This window comes from Sorex araneus, chromosome 4 (assembly GCF_027595985.1).
Source record: "Sorex araneus isolate mSorAra2 chromosome 4, mSorAra2.pri, whole genome shotgun sequence".
Classification (NCBI taxonomy): Eukaryota; Metazoa; Chordata; class Mammalia; order Eulipotyphla; family Soricidae; genus Sorex; species Sorex araneus.
The window spans coordinates 112,793,075-112,811,437 of record NC_073305.1 but is presented as its reverse complement, the minus strand read 5'-3'; the positions used below and the strand labels follow the sequence as shown (position 1 = coordinate 112,811,437).

Below are 18,363 nucleotides of genomic sequence, written 5' to 3'. Positions count from 1 at the left end.
TATATTAAAAGTATATTAAAACTTGGAGACATGATACAAAGAACTAGATAGGTCAGAAAATGGAATTGTTATTTATTTATCTGTGGAGACTCTAAAGCAGTGTCCATGGGCTTGTGGTCACTCCTGGCTGTTCAGTGATTGGGAGCCACCACGACCACACTTGGGAACACTGAGGTCATACTCCATGCCCCATAATTGCTAGGGATTGAGCTTGGTATGTCGGGCACGTTCTCTAGCCCTTTGAGCTATCTTCCTGGCTCCTAGAGTTGTTTTAAGATAGCAAGTACAAGGAAAAATGTGAAAACCTTCGCCATGGGGAAAATATATTGCCTTTTTTTTTTTTTGTAATCAAGAACTGTTGAAATTGATTTGAAATTTTTGAATCTTGAATAATTTTGAAGTAGAATTGGCATATTGTTAAGATATACAGGATAATAATTTTTAAATGATTGAATGGCTTATTAGTAAATATGTAATAACCTATAAAAGGTGAAATATATATTTGATTCTTTATAATAGGCAGCGATGTACTTAAAAGAATTTTGTTTTTTTTTCTTTTTGGGTCACACCTGGCGATGCACAGGGTTACTCCTGGCTTTGCATTCAGGAATCACCCCTGGCGGTGCTCAGGGGACCATATGGGATGCTGGGAATCAAACCCGGGTCAGCCACATGCAAGGCAAACGCCCTACCCGCTGTACTATTGCTCCAGCCCCTTAAAAGAATATTTTAAAATTACAGCTATAAGTCTTTAATAAAAGAGACAACTTTTCTTTTTATTGGCTTGACTTTAATATCAAGTATCAATGCTGTTAGGAATATATTTCTTAGATGCTTGATTAGTTTAATTCTAGAGTTAGGTTAGATATATATATATTTTTAAACTTTATTATTATTTTTTTTTGCTTTTTTTTGGGGGGGGTCACACCTGGCTCTGCACAGGGGTTACTCCTGGCTCTGCACTCAGGAATTACTCCTGGTGGTGCTCAGGGGACCATATGGGATGCTGGGGGTCGAACCCGGGTCGGCCGCGTGCAAGGCAAACGCCCTACCCGCTGTGCTATTGCTCCAGCCCCTAGGTTAGATATTATATCATTGAAAATTTTGAGCAGCTTTACTAATTTGCCATTAAATGACTTAAATTGTTTATGTATTTTATGGATTTTTTTGAATTGCATTTTAAAATAGGATAATTTTAAATGTGTATTATTTCATTGCTACTTAAAGCATAGCTTTAAACATTATTTAGGGATCTTTGAGTTTTTAGCTTAAAGCATATTTTTGATAGAAAAAGTGTGAAACGTGAATAATTTTACCTTTAATACAAACACAAAATTCCTGCGGGACAGTGTACATGCTTTGTCCTAAGATTTTGGTTAGTCTCTTTTTTCCTTTCCATGGTATCAAACAAATGTATATCTAAGTGCATATAAAACAAAAAATGAAAAATTTTGACAGTGAGTTTTTAAGAACTTTTAAGAAATGATTTAGAATTAGGGACTAGGGATATGGCTCAGTAGCAGAGTATTTGCCTCGCAAGTGTGAGAGCCCGGGCTCAGTTCCTGACACTGTCAGGAAGAACCCTCAATCACTGAGCCAGGAGCAGCCCCAAAACATAACCAGCTGTGCCCCCAAACTAAAACCTGGTAAATAAATAATCTAGAATTCATATTTTCAACTCTCCCAAACATCCATTGTGCCTTTTCTTACTTTTGTCATGTTATTTATAAGAATTTTTTCCTATTCAGAAATCCATGCTATTTGTATAGCCTTAAAATTTAAAAATATTGTTTTATATTTTAAAGTGCTACTTGTTAATATCTGGGCTTTCTCCTTTTCTTCTATAATTCACGTATGTTATTGCAGAGGTAGCCTAAGTTTGGATGATTTTCGGTAAGTCTTGAGACAGCATGTGATTTTTTTTTTTTTATTTTTGAAATTAGTTATTTAAGTCCAGAAAATACACCTAAAGAAACTGAAGTATAGCTAAGAAAGAAAAAAAGGCATTGTGATTCTGTTTGTATATTATTTGGGATACCTGTTTAAAATTAAACTCTAGTTCTAGACTCATCTTTCTGAAATCACGTGATAACATTTTCATAAAGTAAAAGTTTCTAGTGTAAAAATTATTAAGAGCATTTTTCTAACTAATATTTTTCAGAGAGCCTTTCTGTAACTCTGGGCATATTCACAACAGATATTTTAAAGTATATTAAAAAGTTCAAGTGTTTTCATTTTAATATTTGATGTGGAAGCTTTTTCTATTATAGTTGTGTTACTTCTGGATTTTTAAAGAAACTAATTGCATGCTTATTTAAATAAAATAATACTTTATTTTATAACTTGTTATTACTTATTATTATAGTTTTTTTCCATTTTTAAAGTAAAGTTGATTTGTGGACCAGGGTTGTGGGGCAGCAGCAGAGCATATATGTGTGTTGGAGGGCCTAGGTTCAGTTCCCAGCACTGATGAAAAATTTTTGTTTGGGGGGACTTCTGTAATAGCACAGCTGATAGGGCACTTGCTTACCTTGCATATGGGCAACCCAGGTTTGATCCCTGGCATCCCATATGGTCCTGAGCCAGCCAGGAGTAAATCCTCAGCATAGACCTGGAGTAACCCCCGAGTATTGCCAGGTGTCGCCCCCAAAACTTTTTTAAAATTTGCTCCCCAGACATTGTAAAATACTTGGCGTATTTGATGCTTGATCAATTTATTTTTATTTCAGTAATTGTAATTAAGTTTTTAAAATAGGAATAATAATTCTTTTGAGTTAAGTATTCAAAATAAACATCCTCAGATTTTAAAATAGTGAGTTTTGAGTTCGAGAGCTAGTACAGGAGGTAAGGTGCTTTGCATGTAACTGATTCCTAGCACCACACTATTCCTCAACCACCACCAAGGATCACTCCTGAGCCCAGAGCCAGAAATAGCCCATGTAATGCCAGGTGTGGCCTCTTAACCCTCAGTCCCCTCAAAAAATAAAATAGTAATTTTTATTTGGTTATCTATTATAAGGGGTCTGTTACACAGTGAACATGAATATGAATTAAAACTTGGATAAAATTTTGGGGGCTAGAGCAATAGCACACCGGGTAGGGCGTTTGCCTTGCACACGGCTGACCCGGGTTTGATTCCCAGCATCCCATGTGGTCCCTGACCACGCCAGGGATAACTCCTGAGTGCAGAGCCAGGAGTAGCCCCTGTGCATCGCCAGGTGTGACACAAAAGGCAAAAAAAAAAAAAAAAAAAGGAAAAAATTTTTATTTACTGAAATGGGGTATTTACGTTTGATTGACTTTTTTTTTTTAAGACTTTTAACTTTTTGTTAGTGATTTTCAGGTATCTTGTACTTTTAGAAATTCACTTAAAAATTGCACATTAGGGCCGGAGCGATAGCACAGCGGGTAGGGCGTTCGCCTTGCACGCGGCCGACTTAGGTTCAATCCCCGGCATCCCATATGGTCCCCCAAGCACCGCCAGGAGTAATTCCTGAGTGCAAAGCCAGGAGTAACCCCTGAGCATCGCTGGGTGTGACCCAAAAAGCAAAAAAAAAAAAAAATTGCACATTATCTTTAAAACGGGGTGGAGCGATAGCACAGTGGTTGGGCTTTCGCCTTTCACGCGGCCAACTGGAGTTATTTCCTCCGCCCCTCTCGGAGAGCCCAGCAAGCTACTGAGAGTATCGAGCCTGCGCGGCAGAGACTGGCAAGCTACCTGTGCGTATTGGATATGCCAAAAACAGTAACAATAATTCTCTCAATGAGAGACGTTACTGGTGCCCGCTTGAACAAATCGATCTTTAAAACATGATTGAGCATATGTTATATATGGCAGAGGCTGCTTCTTTGGGCTACATTTACTTCTGTTTATTTATTTATTTATTTATTTAATTTTTTTAAAATTGAGTCACCGTGAGAACAGTTACAGGGCTTTTAGGATCAAGTCTCAGTCATGCAAGGCAAATGCCCTACCCATTTAACTATCGCTCTGGCTCCCTAATCTTTACTTTGAAGTTAAGTAAAATACAGCTTCCTTAGTCTTTTGAGGGTTTTTTTTTTCTTTTTGGGTCACACCTGGCAACACACAGGGGTAATTCCTGGCTCTGCACTCAGAAATTACCCCTGGCAGTGCTCAGGAGACCATATGGGATGCTGGGAATCGAACCTGGGTTGGCCGCGTGCAAGGCGTCCTACCAGCTGTGCTATTGCTCCAGCCCTTTTTGAGGTTTTAATGTATGGGAAAATTTAATTTTGTATGAGCATTCATAAATTACAAGGGACATTTTTTTTTATACTCATGTGAAAGATGAAGTACTGAGAAGGTCATAGTTTAATATATACATTTGCAACACTAGTATAGTTGTAAAGGGTGTGTGCTTGTGCTAGTGCATGTGCACACACTACGGATCAAATCCAGGAACTCTATATGTGAATCTTTGTGCTCTGCCACTGAACAGCAATCCTAGCTTCAGATTCTGTATTGAACTTCATGCTTAACACGTTTTTCTATTATTTTAATTTTCTTTTGGCAGTTTCATCTATATGCCACTAGGTGGCTCTCATTTTTAAAACTTTTTTTCCCAGTTACTGGTTATTAGTAAATATTGTCTTATTTATTTGTCCCCTGAGTTTAAAATATAAATGCTCTGACACTTTTGGCCTCTAGATGTTGAGGATGTATGGCTAGGAATTACAAAAGTTATGTTAACTATACCTTAGGTTTGTGACTTTTCACTACTGTATTTATAGTAAAATTTAGACTTATCATTTGTCAAGCATTTTATACATTTTTGCTTAATATTTAGGAGCACAACTAAAAGAGGAGAATCATTTGGAATCAGCAGAATAGGTAGCAAAATAAAAGGAGTATTCAAGAGCACCACAATGGAGGGAGCTATGTTGCCTAATTATGGGTTAGCTGAAGGTGAAGATGACTTTGTAAGTAAAATCTCTTCAATTAAATGTATTTATTGCTCATTCATTACTTTTTTGCTCTTTTATCTTCAGACATCCTTTGTATTCTCAATTGTTTTCATTAGATATTACCATTTCATGGTACTTATCTAAATTTTAAAGTTTCTGAGCATTAAGTTGTTATTTATTAATTTCTTTTAAACTGAGATACTTTAATAAGTATCTTATTAAAGATGGTAAGTATTTGCCATTTTTTTCTTACAGATTTTACTTGATATCGTAATGCTTTTTTTTTTTTTTGCGTCACACCCGGCGATGCACAGGGGTTATTCCTGGCTCTGCACTCAGGAATTACCCCTGGTGGTGCAAAGGGGACCATATGGGATGCTGGGAATCGAACCCGGGTCGGCTGCGTGCAAGGCAACCGCCCTACCCACTGTGCTATCGCTCCAGCCCCTCGTAATGCTATCTTTGCAAGCATATGATCCATATGTAGGGAGTTTTAATTTTATTTTTATTTTTTATTTATTTTTGATTTTGAGGGGGCTACACATGGCAGTATTCAGGGGATACTCTTGGCTCTGTGCTTAGGGGACCATATGTGGTGCTGGGGATCAAATCAGGATTGGTCACACCACATGCAAGGCAAATGCCCTGACCCCTATGTTGTCTCTCTTGCCCTTGTTTATTTGAAAGTTCTCACTTTATTTTACTTTATTTTCTTTATTCCTCCACTTACTTCACTGTGTTGTTGTCATTGCAATGACATCAGGTTATACACATACTTAGCTCTGGTGCTCACTGGTGATTATATATCACACACTTGGCCACAGTGTTTAGTGAGATTTGCACTCTTATTTGCAGTGCTTGCCAGTGCTTACTCATGCTGACACATGAAAAATATTTTTTTAAATTTTAGTCACCATGATATACAGTGCTGTTAGTGTTAGGGTTTATGCACACAGCATTCCAACTCTTCCATCCACCACTGTCTCAAGGTCTGAGTCCCCTTCACCTCCCCGTCCTTTGGCCCTGCTATTGCCTCATCGTGTTAAGCTCAGTTCTGTAGACTAGCTCACAGGCTCTGTTGCATTTGGCCTTTGGTTATTCCCTTACTGTCCTTCTTTATATCCTGTGTATAAGCGAGATAATTTTGTATCTTTCCTTCTCCCTGACTTTGCTCAGCATAATACTTCTTTGCTCAGAGTAATACTTCCCAGCTCCTTCCATATAGCAGTTCTGTGTCTCCAGAGCCCTGTGTTTGCACAGATCTGCATGCAAATAGATTTTGAACCTAATAGGCAGCTGGTACCTCCATCACGATACTTGCTCAGGATTTGAATATCTGTACCATATGAGAATGCTTTGGAAGGTATGGCCTACTTGCTAGCTGCTAATAGAGGGGCTGGATGGAGCAGAATTTATTGGCTTGACTAAGCAAGTGCCTTTTAGTCATGAGTGTGTTCTGGCTAGGATTGGTGGTGGTTGTCGTAATAATGATAGTCTCCAGTCAAAAGCCATTGGCAACAGGACAATGCCCAGTTCTTGCTTTGATTCAAACTTTCATTTGCAATCATTTGCTTCTCTATTGAGAAGATATGAAAACTGAACTGGGTACGGAAACTTGGTGCACAGAGTTAATTCTCTTTTCCTGTGGTCTAAAGTCCTTGATAACTTAAAGTTGTCTTCATAATTATTTTTAGATTGAAGAAGGTATTGTTGTAATGGAAGATGATTCACCAGTCGAAGCTGTGAGCACACCTTCTACTCCCCGAAACCTTGCTGCCTGGAAAATTAGTATTCCATATGTAGACTTTTTTGAAGATCCCTCTTCTGAAAGGAAGGAGAAAAAAGAGAGAATCCCTGTATTTTGTATTGATGTTGAAAGAAATGATCGGAGAGCAGGTAGGAAACCTCATGAGTAACTTTGTCAGAAGGTACTCATTTATCTTTATCGGGAATTTTTCAGGTTGGGGGTGTATAGTTCCATAGTAGAGCCACTTGCCTTACATATATGAGGTTCTGGGTTTGATCCCAGGTTCTGCCAAAACCAAAATCAATTTTTAAAAAAATTGCAACTCTAGCTGTTGATTAAGACTGCATCCCTCTGGTTTTGGAGGCCATTTTTGTTACCAATTAACTAATTTGTTGAACTAAAATTTATTGACTATGCAGGTATAATTTAATTTATGTAACTTTTACTTCATTTCAAAATATTTATGTCTGATAAACATTTAAATACTTTGGGAATTCTTCATTTTTGCATTTGGGACAGCCATGTTTAATGTTTGTGCTCTGGTTGTCTTGTTTTATTTTGGAGCACAATATCTTGGCTATACTCATGGGCTATTCCTGGCTCTGTGTTAGGAGTGATGCCTAGCCACGCTTAGGGAACAATTTGTGGGACCAGGAATTTGAACCAGAGATGACTGCATGGAGCCTTACCTCCTATGCTATCTCCCCAGCCTCTGATGTTTGTACTTTGTTTTTAAAATGTCGACTTAATATGTTAACTATGAAATCAAAACCAAAAATAGTTTAAAACTTACATTCTAAAAATTAGTTTGTAGTGCTGTAGACTTTTGTTAATACAGTACACTCTTGGGAAGTCATGGTCTGTGCAAGGGATAGAAAAATTTTATCATGTACTACATTAATTTTATATGTATAGTAAAACAGGAATTCAGTATTTTAAAAATAAAAGTTAGATATAAAAAAGATCTTTTAAGACCAATGTTGAGAAAGAAAGGTAGTATTTATAAATTGTAATCAACAGATTGGTTTTGTTTGTTTGTTTGTTTTTGAATTTAGGTTTGTTTGGGGTTTTATTTGGGGATCCCCATACCTAGTGATGTTTAGGGGTTACTCCTGGCTCTACACTCAGGAATCTCTCCTGGCAGGCTCAGGAGACTGTATGAGACTCCAGGGCTTGAATGTGGGTCTGATGTGTGCAAGGCAAGCACCCTACCTGCTGTACTATCTCTCTGGCCTCCTACTAAAATAACAGTGTTGTTATTTTAGTTGATTAAATGCATTGCATTTTACATCTATTCATGAGATATTAATAATAGCAGTAACATTTTTTTGGTATTTACTGTGTGTTGTTCACTGCACAGAAGTTCTTTTAGTGGATTATTTTATATCATAGGAAAGATTATCCTATAGGCAAACTGAGGTATAGTGGTATTACTTTTTTGAAGTCATATAGTAAAGCGGGGCCCAGAATTGGAATAAGCAGACCTATTTTAATTTTTTAAACTATTACTTGGTTCTTTATAATTGAACCATATTTAGTAATTAAATTACATAATATTTTGGCTTAATGCTAGTTACATTTGAAATGATCAGTAGCAACATGTGGCTAATACTGTTTTGGTTTAGGTAGTGTAGAACATTTTTGTAATTGCAAAAAATCCTATTAGCACTATTCTATACTGTATTATTAAATCAGGACAATGGTAGATATTTGAGAGACTGAAAATTGATTACAAATATTTATGCTATATATTATTTGTGTTACATTTGAAACCTGTCACAGTTGCATAGCTTGAATTTTTCTGCTAGGTTTTGATGTGGGAAAATTATATTGAAATAATAACATAAATTGATGGCATTCATTTCTTCAAGTTCCATTTACAGTGTTACTGTAGATGCCAGTAAAAATATATTTTGTTAAGAATAGGATGCTTTTTAATTTTGTATGCTGCTTTAAATACTGCATTCTTCTAGTAGTTCATAAAATTATTTGTTATTCATTCCATTTACAGTTGGACATGAGCCTGAACATTGGTCTGTCTATAGAAGATACCTTGAATTCTATGTACTTGAATCAAAACTAACAGAATTTCATGGTTTGTTTCCTTTTTGTATAAACATTGCATTTTACATTTAGCCTTCGTAAAAATTGCTGTACTAGATTAAAAATTTAATTTTAATATATAGTGTCAAATATAACAGTTCAATTAATAGTGGTGTACTGTTTTTGTCCTTTTTTGTTTATTTTATATCTCAAAGGTTTTTTTATAGTACAGTATTTTATAAATAATACCAAAAACTTTTAAATAATTGTTTTATAATTTAGAAAAGTTTCTTTTTCTGATTTAATTTTGATATTGATGTGGCAAAGATTAAGCCAGATATTTCAGGGTGACTTGTTCTTTACCCTTATCTTCCTTGCCAAACAATAGGGCAAATAGTTTGATTTAGCTCTTAGGATTAGATAAGGAGGCAAAGCTAGCTAAATGTTTCTGTTGAGGGCAGCCAGACAAGAAAAGCATTTATCTGTTTTAGTTTATTCTCACATATATATGTTACTTTCAGGGATATGATTAGGAAGTGTTTGAAGTCATTTAAAAAAAATTCGTGATTTTTTTTTTTTTCGGTGGGGACAGGGTTTGGGCCACACACAGTAGTGCTCTGGGGTTATTCCTGACTGCTAAGTAATTGCTCCTGGTGGGACTCCAGGGACCAAATGGGACGTTGGGGATCAAGTCTGGGTTGGCTGCTTGCAAGGCAAGTGCCTTACCCACTGTACTATTTCTCTGACCCCAGATTGGTGAGCTTTTTTTTATTTGTGTGTTCTGAATCTTTTTATTTTAGTAAAGCCCTGTGGAAGTGTCCCCGATCCAAAATGAGATTGGCTGTGAAACTGAAAAGGACAGAAAATCTTTTTTATTCTTCACTGACAGCAAAACCTATGATATGACAACTATAGGAAGATAAAGAATACAAGGCCGATAGTTTTTTTTATTAGATTTCGAATTTTTCCTTGACCTTATTGTTTTTTTATCTTGTTTTGGGGACCACAACTAGTGGTGCCTCTTGATTACTCCTCTTTCATGTCTGTGGCCACTCCTGGCAGTGCTGTAGGAAACTTGTGCCTGGGATCAACCTGAGGCTCCTAAATGCAAAGCCTGTGAACCAATCCTTAAAACTATCTCTCTGTCTTGTGCTTGTGTTTAAATGGCTTTCTCTTTGTCTCTACCACAAACTAATATGTCATGACTTTTTTTTTCCTTTTCTGTCAGAACTTTTTCATCTGACATAGAGTGGAGAGAAGATCATTTCTCTCCACACTTTTAATATACTGAATTAACCAAAGCTGGTTTAATTCCCAGTAATATCTTTCCTTTTTGGTCCTAAAATTTCCTTTCAACCCTACCTGATAGTATCCTTATTGTTTCAAAGTATATATTAGCATTAGCAGGATGCTACCGGAGTGGGTGTCTCTTAGTAACATTTTTGCCTAAGAGAATTTCATTTCCAAAATAATCTCATATTTTTAAAGCTGTTTCATCTAGTATAGAAAGTTAAAATTCTTGTCCATGTCAAGTAGCTGATGAATGAAAGTGATAATTTGATTATCAGTGTTAATCTTTGGTCTGGACTTCTGGAAGGCTTTTGATTTATCAAGATTCTTTTATGTAATGCCACAGGCAGCATTATAATCTTAATTTTTCATATTAGATTATAATCTAGGTTTAAAAAATAATAGAATATAGTAATTCCTTTTGTGTACACTAATTTCAGGCACATTTCCTGATGCTCAGCTTCCCTCTAAGAGAATCATTGGTCCCAAAAATTATGAATTCTTGAAGTCAAAGAGAGAAGAATTTCAGGAATATTTGCAGGTATTGTATCAATTTTAATTTAAAGCGTTGCTAATTATAGTATTCTCTCTTTTGTGTCCTTTTCTGTTGTATATACTTCACTTTAAAAATAATTGTTAGGGGCTGGAGCGATAACACAGTGGGTAGGGCATTTGTTTGCCTTGCATGTGACCGACCCGGGTTCGATTCCCAGCATCCTATATGGGCCCCTGTGAGCACTGCCAAGAGTAATTCCTGAGTGCATAGCCAGGAGTAACCCCTGTGCATTGCCAGGCGTGACCCATAGAGAAAAAAAAAACCCATTAAAGTAGATTTAAAATATTTTTATTTAAACTTTTTAAGGTATAAGGTGAATATTCAGTGGGATAATAAAGTTCTTGCTTGGAGCTTATTTAAATTTTTTTGGTGTATGTGTGTTTTAAAAGATAGTGTAAGAAATAAAGTGCTTGCCTCGCAGGTACTGACCCCATTTGATCCTGGGTGCCACATCTGGTCGTTTGAGCAGAGCCAGGCTTAAAACACCATCCTTCCCTCCACCCCACCCTCTATCCTCCAAGAGAGTAAATGAGGGATGAGTGGTATGTGGGTAGCAAGAAAAAAATCCTTGATGTAGAAGACAAAATATAATCTCAAATATTTGATAGTTTTCTATTTTGTTTTGTATTTTGTTTAATTTTATGTTAGTATCTTTCTGAACTCTAATTTTTCTCGTTTTTTTTCTCTGTTTCTTTTCATTTGCAGTTTATAGGTGTTTTTCAATTATGTTACTATCTCCTTATTCTTTATCATTTACTACTACCAATTGAATTCCAATTTTCTTCAGGTCTGAGCATTTTATCATGTAAACAATATAGTTGGTATCTTATTTTCATTGTTACTCATTTGAAACTCCTCTAAAATTAGTGATCTTAATCTTTTTTTCTTACTTAAACCTTTAAGACCAAAGAATATATATTTTCATTTGATTTATTTAAAAGTGTTGTTTGGGACATAAGATACAACTCATTGAGCTGAGGTCATGTTTTACATGTGGGAGGTCCAGAGCACAGAGCTGGGGGCTGGAGAGATAATACAGCTGACAGGGTGCTTGTCTTGCACATTACTCACCTGGGTTCTATTCCTGGCATTCCATATGGCCCCCTGAGCACTGCCAGAAGTGATTCTTGAGTACAGAGCCAGGAGTAAGTCCTGAGCAATACCCGAGTAAGCCAGGAGTAACACCTGTTGTGATATGGCCCCCAAACAACAGCAACCCAACCCAAAACAGAACACAGAGCTGGGAGTAACCTCTTGGTACTGCCAATTATGGTCCCCAGACAAATAGGTCTCTTTTACTTGAGTGAATTTAGTATTTTTCCAAGTGTTAATTTATTTAAATCTTAGTGCCTCTTACCCTCTAAAGTTGTGGGGTGTTTTTTTTTTGTTGTTGTTGTTGTTGTTTTCAGGAGGAGTGGGTGGTGGTCTGTAAGCAGGGCTTACTCCTGGCTCAGTGTTCAGGGGTCATTCATGGTGGTGCTCAGGAGACCATATGTGGTGCTAGGGATTGAACCCAGGTTGATGCAAGCGCTCTATCTGCTGTACATTGCTTCATCCTCTACAAGTATCTATTTAATTTAAAGTACTCTATTGGGGCCAGAGATGCAGCTTGAAGAGTTCAGCACATGCTTTGCACCTGGGAGCCTCAGGTTAGAGCCCTGGCAACGATATGGTCCCTGCATAATCTCAGGAGTGTTCCCTGAGCATGGAGCTGGGAGTACTCAAAAACACAAAGAAAAGAAATATATTTTGCAGTATAATAAAACTGTAGTTCCTTGTATTTAAACTGTTCAGTTCTTGAACTGAAAAGAATTTTCATTTGATCTTTTGCTGGTATAGAAATTAAAATATGACTATTAAGTACCATAAGGTGATTTGAACATAGCATATGTTAGTTCTCAATCTAACTTTGTTGATACAGCCAGCCTATTATTTGAACTGATTCTCTTTTTTTGGGCAGGAAACAGGGAGGTACCCCCAGCGATGCTCAGGGGTTAGTTCTGGCTCTGCACAGGAATTACTTATGGTGGGGATGCTGGGGATTGAACCCTGGTTGAGGGTTGATGGCATGCAAGACAAACACCCTACCTGCTGTACTATCTCTCCAGCCCTTTGAACTGATTAATTCTGAGAACAAAAGTACCTTATTCTTGGAGCTGTAATATAGTACTGTGGGTACTTGCCTTGCACTTGGCCATCCCAGGTTTGATCCCTGGCACTACATATGGTCCCCTAAGCCCTCCAGGAGTGATTCTGAGTGCAGAGCCAGGAGTAAGTCCTGAGCATAGCTATGTGTTGTCCTAAGCAAAAGTACCATATTCTAGAAGTGATATTTTGTGATAACATGGTATGAAGGTTAGAATAGTGGCATTTATAGATTTTTTTTTGCTTTTTTATGGGGGGGGTCACACCCAGCGATGCACAGGGGTTACTCCTGGCTCATGTACTCAGGAGTTATTCCACGTGGTGCTTGGGTGACCATATGGGATGCTGGGAATCGAACCCGGGTCAGTTGCGTACAAGACAAGAGCCCTACCCACTGTGCTATCGCTCCAGCCCCTATAGATTTTTATATAGACTGGAGCAATAGCACAGCGGGTAGGGCATTTGTCTTGCACAAGGCTGACCTGGGTTTGATTTCTCTGTCCCTCTCGGAGAGCCTGGCAAGCTACCGAGAGTATCCCACCCACATGGCAGAGTCTGGCAAGCTACCTGTGGCGTATTCGGTATGCCAAAAACAGTAACAAATCTCACAATGTAGACATTACTGGTGCTTACTCCAGCAAATCAACAAACAACAGGATGACAGTGCTATGACAGTGCTACAGTGCTACAGATTTTTGTTAATTTTTGCAGCTGTTCTATAGTTGCAAAACTGAATATCAGGTAACAACTGGGTTACTTTTGGCTTTTGAGGCATTTTATCTTGTAAGAAGATTGTATTGCAACGAAAACAGACAACAGATTTTTTTGGGGGGGGGGATTTGTTTTTGGGTCACACCTGGTGATGCACAGGGGTTACTTCTGGCTACACACTCAGAAATTACTCCTGGCCGTGCTCAGGGGACCATATGGGATGCTGGGAATCAAGTCTGGGTCGGCCATGTGCAAGGCAAACGCCCTACCCACTGTGCTATTACTCCAGCTCAACAGACAACAAATTTTTCCAGGTTATTTCACATTTTTTTTTGGTCCCCATTTTATTTTATATAAAATGCTTTATGTCAGCTCCATTTATTTATTTTTAAGTTTTTAAAGTTAAATCTGTACATGGTGGTGCTCAGGGGCAATTCTTAGCTCTGTGCTTAAGGGGTACTTCCAGCAGTGCCGAGACACCATTTTTAGTGCTGGGGATCAAACCTAAATTTTTTTGCATGCCAAGCATGCTCCCCAGTCTGTTGAACTATCTAATTGGCAGTATTATTATACTTGATTGGTAGTTTAGAAATTGAGATAATATTAACTACATGTTCTATCTTTGTATCTGGTAGAGCACAAAATGCCTTTTGTTACATTTATAAAGTAGGTAATATCACATAATACATGAAGAAATTGACTCTTGGACAATTTAAGACTTTCTGGGGATATCTAGCTAACAAATGGAAGAGCTAGAATTTAAATTCATTATGGGGGCTGGAGAGATAGCACAGCGGGTAGGGCGTTTGCCTTGCACGCGGCCGACCCGGGTTCAAATCCCAGCATCCCATATGGTCCCCTGAGCACCGCCAGGGGTAATTCCTGAGTGCAGAGCCAGGAATAACCCCTGTGCATCACCAGGTGTGACCCAAAAAAGCAAAAAAAAAAAAAAAAAATTCATTATGTCTGTGGAGAATGAGGTCTTAACTTGCTATGCTATGTTATATTTTCATTCTCTTTATAAACAAAATTGAAAAAATTATTCTGAATATAAAATTTAGCTTTGGGGAATTTGAAATTGTTTTCTTAGTTAAAAAATCATTTGTATGTTTTTGATTATCCTTCTAGATTTTCAAACCTTTTCCCTCTTTTTTTTGTTCATTTAAGAAACTTTCACAGCATCCAGAACTGAGTAATAGTCAACTTCTGGCAGATTTTCTCTCTCCCAATGGGGGGGAAACACAATTTCTTGATAAGATACTTCCAGATGTAAATCTTGGTAAGTTTATATAAAGAATTATATAAAAGGATAAACTGGAAAAGAACCAGTATTTCACATTAATTTAGAAAAATAGTATTTTAATTGAAGCCATGCGTGAAACTCTCTTACACATTGTTAGTAGAAATATAAATTGAAAAATCATTCAAAAAATAGTATAAAATGGGGCGGCTTACATATACATCTTTCTCTATAAGATATATATGCTCTGGAGAATCTTGAATCCATATTTAAGAACTTATAGCCGCATTATTTATAATAGCTTATACTAGAAATAATACAAGTATTTGTGAACAACAAAATGAGGTTAACTGTGATGAAATAAGAAAATCAATACCTATAGCTGGCAATACCTGTAGCATGTAACTACTTGTAAACATTAGGCAGTTGTTTGTATAATGTTTTACTTGAAAACGATACGTTGAATGGAAGAATGCTTAAAAGATGTATACAAGTATGATTACATTTGTATAAGTTCAAAAGAAATCTGGGAAAATTTGAATTGCCAAAACAAAGTGATATTTCTAAATATATAAAGTACACATAACACAATTGAATATATTAAGTATTATTAGTAGGTTATGACTTTCATTTATAACTTTAAATTAATACATTTATTTGAGCAAAAATATTTGGAGTGCTGATTCTTTATATCAAGGGGTAAAATGTAAGGGCAGTTCATGTTTGGTTACATGTATGTGGTGTTTAGGAAATGGAATTGAATAGATCTGATTATAGACAATGTTTACTGTGGAAAAGAAACACTTAAGGATGACTGAGGTTTTTATTTAAACATCAGAATAAATGCATTAATTGCAAAGTAGGGAATAAATTTAGAGCATTTCTAACTTGCTGAGTTTGGAAAATTCAGTTGAAGAGATTTGAGACATTCTAAGGAACGAAGGAAGGAAGACTGGTTTATGAGACTATTAGGGAAGTGGCCTCATGATTAGTGGATTAGATGATTTGCATGTTGTTGAACAATTTCTACTTCTATTTTCATTTTATGCTTGCAAAGCTTGTGTTCCAGCTCACTGAACTATATCTCTGTCTCTACCTTTATTCTGTTTCAATAGTTATCAACACTTGGTTTATTTCATTCCTTGCCCCACTTTTTTCCCGATGAATTATTTTAATGTAAGTTCCAAATGTGTGTATAGTTAAGAATGTTGTATTATAAATTTCTATTAAGTGTGAAATGATCAGTTACAAATATCTTTTAGTTGGCTCTTTAATATAAAATTACCCAGAGTAATTTTGATATAACTAATTGTAAAGTATACTATACCTTTATAAACTTACATTTTGCTTCTAATTGCAGGAAAAATTATAAAGTCTGTTCCTGGAAAACTAATTAAAGAGGTGAATAATTGATTTATATTTATTCTGGAACTTGATAGTTCTAAGTATATTTAAGTATAAGTGAGTTTTAATGGATTGATATTAAAAATGAATGTTGTTTTGAGTCAGAAAGAGAGAGACAGACATAGAAAGATTGCACTCATCTGTGGAATATAAAATAACAGAGTAGGAGGCTAATATCCAAGAATAGTAGAAATAAGTACCAGTAGGTTGGCTCCATGGCTTGGAAGCTGGTCTCACATGCTGGGGGAAATGGCAGCTCAGATAGAGAAGGGAACACCAAGTAGAATGTGGTTGGAGATCCCGCCTGGGAAGGGAGATTCGTGCTGAAATTAGACTAGAGACTGAACACAATGGCCACTCAATACCCCTATTGCAAACCACAACACCCAACTGGAGAGAGAGAACAAAAGGGAATGCCCTGCCACAGAGGCAGGGTGGGGTGTGGGGGAGATGGGATTGGGGGCTGGGAGGGATACTGGGCTTATTGGTGGTGGTGAATGGGCACTGGTGGAGGGATGTGTTTGCGAACATTGTATGAGGGAAAAACAAGCTTGAAAATGTGTGAATCTGTATCTGTACCCTCATGGTGATTCACTAATTAAAGAATAAAATTTAAAAAATTTAAAAAAAAGAACATTGTTGTTTTAAAATTTTCATTCCGTGATCTTTGTATTATTGTAGAAAGGTCAGCATTTGGAACCTTTCATCATGAATTTCATTAATTCTTGTGAATCTCCAAAGCCTAAACCAAGTAAACCAGAACTGACCATTCTCAGCCCTACTTCAGAAAATAATAAGAAGGTACTGCAGTTGGCCTTAAAGTGTCATTAAGTTTGAAGTTGCCTTACTTGAAATGATTTTTTTAGTACATGGAAAATCTTCTGTTAATGGAGTATTTTATGTTAATGAAAAGAGATTGAACTTTACATTTCTTTTCTTTGGGTATTATGTTTTATATATCAATGTACATCACTCATCCTGTTGCTCATTGATTTGCTCGAGCAGGCATCAGTAACGTCCCCAAGTGAGACTTGTTGTTACTGTTTTTGGAATATCAAATACACCACGGGTAGCTCTACCATGCAGACAAGATACTCTCTGTAGCTTGCCAAGCTCTCTGAGAGGGACACAGGAATTGAACCCAGGTTGGCCGCAATGCAATGCCAATGCCCTACCGGCTGTGCTATCGCTTCAGCCCCATTATGTTATGTAATTTTAGGTTTTCTTTAGACATTGTAAATCACAAACTTCGATAATCAAGTATTCCAGTAATATATTTGTTATTCAATGGTATTGCCTCATTTTATTCATTTATTTATTTATTTATTTTGCTTTTTGGGTCACACCCGGTGATGCTCAGAGGTTACTTCTGGCTCTGCACTCAGAAATTACCCCTGGCGGTGCTCAGGGGACCATATGGGATGCTGGGAATTGAACCTGGGTCGGCCATGTGCAAGGCAAACGCCCTACCTGCTGTGCTATAGCTCCAGCCCCAGTATTGCCTCATTTTAATGTTACTGAATCCATTCATTAAGCAAGAATTTTTTTATGCCATCTATTAAGAGCTAGGCATGGAACTATAGAGATACATTTTTTGTCCTTTCTCTCTCCTCCTCCTCCTTTTGCTCCCTCCCTTCAGTGTCTCAGATGTGCAAAGCAAGTTCTCCTGAACTGTTTTTTGGAAACCCGTTCTTTAGAAACCCAGTTTAATACCAGAATTGTACTTAGCTACAGTAACTGTGGGGCACAAAAGAGAGCCCTCTCCCTCCATTTTAAAAAAAGCTTCATTTTGAGTGCTAGTATAGCAGGTATGGCACTTGCCTTGCCACAGAGCCAATCTAGCTTAGATCCCCAGAACCATCTGTGGTCCTTTGAGCACCTCCAGGAGTGATCCCTGAGCACCACTGGACATGACTCCTTCTCCTGCCCCCAAACATAACAAAAACCAACTTAATTTTTGATTTATTTATGGACAGTACTTTAATATTTTTCCACTGTTGTTGATAAACAGAAATACAGTTGGTTGATCTATTCAGTAATCTTGCCATACTTGTGGGTTTTGGCTCGCACCTGGTGGTGCTTAGGGCATACTCCTAGCTCTCTGAAGAGGTGTTTTTCCTGGCTGGCCTGAGGATACCAGATGGGGTCCCGAGGACCAAACCTGGGTTGGCCGCATGCAACACAAGTGCCCTACCCCCTGTACTCCAGCCTTGGGCTTTGATGTTTGAGGAGAGTTTTAATTGTCATCCCAATTTCTTTGCTTGTAATTGTCTGTTTAGATTTGTGTGTCTTGCAGATTCA

The 18,363-nt window shown here is 37.2% G+C and overlaps 1 protein-coding gene across 4 annotated transcripts in view; it reads left to right on the top strand.

Annotated features, from left to right (window-relative positions):
- The window catches only part of SNX14 (sorting nexin 14), a 61,041-nt gene that overhangs the window by 32,109 nt on the left and 10,569 nt on the right, over window positions 1-18,363 (top strand). For 3 of the 4 annotated variants that reach the window (XM_055135224.1, XM_004605639.2, XM_055135225.1), the window contains 8 exons: window positions 1,867-1,893; window positions 4,809-4,941; window positions 6,621-6,822; window positions 8,685-8,768; window positions 10,447-10,547; window positions 14,586-14,697; window positions 16,019-16,059; window positions 16,744-16,863. In XM_055135224.1, the coding sequence (XP_054991199.1) occupies window positions 1,867-1,893; window positions 4,809-4,941; window positions 6,621-6,822; window positions 8,685-8,768; window positions 10,447-10,547; window positions 14,586-14,697; window positions 16,019-16,059; window positions 16,744-16,863 (820 nt within the window). The remainder of the gene's footprint in view (window positions 1-1,866; window positions 1,894-4,808; window positions 4,942-6,620; window positions 6,823-8,684; window positions 8,769-10,446; window positions 10,548-14,585; window positions 14,698-16,018; window positions 16,060-16,743; window positions 16,864-18,363) is intronic. The other variant, XM_012932098.2, reaches the window with a different exon arrangement.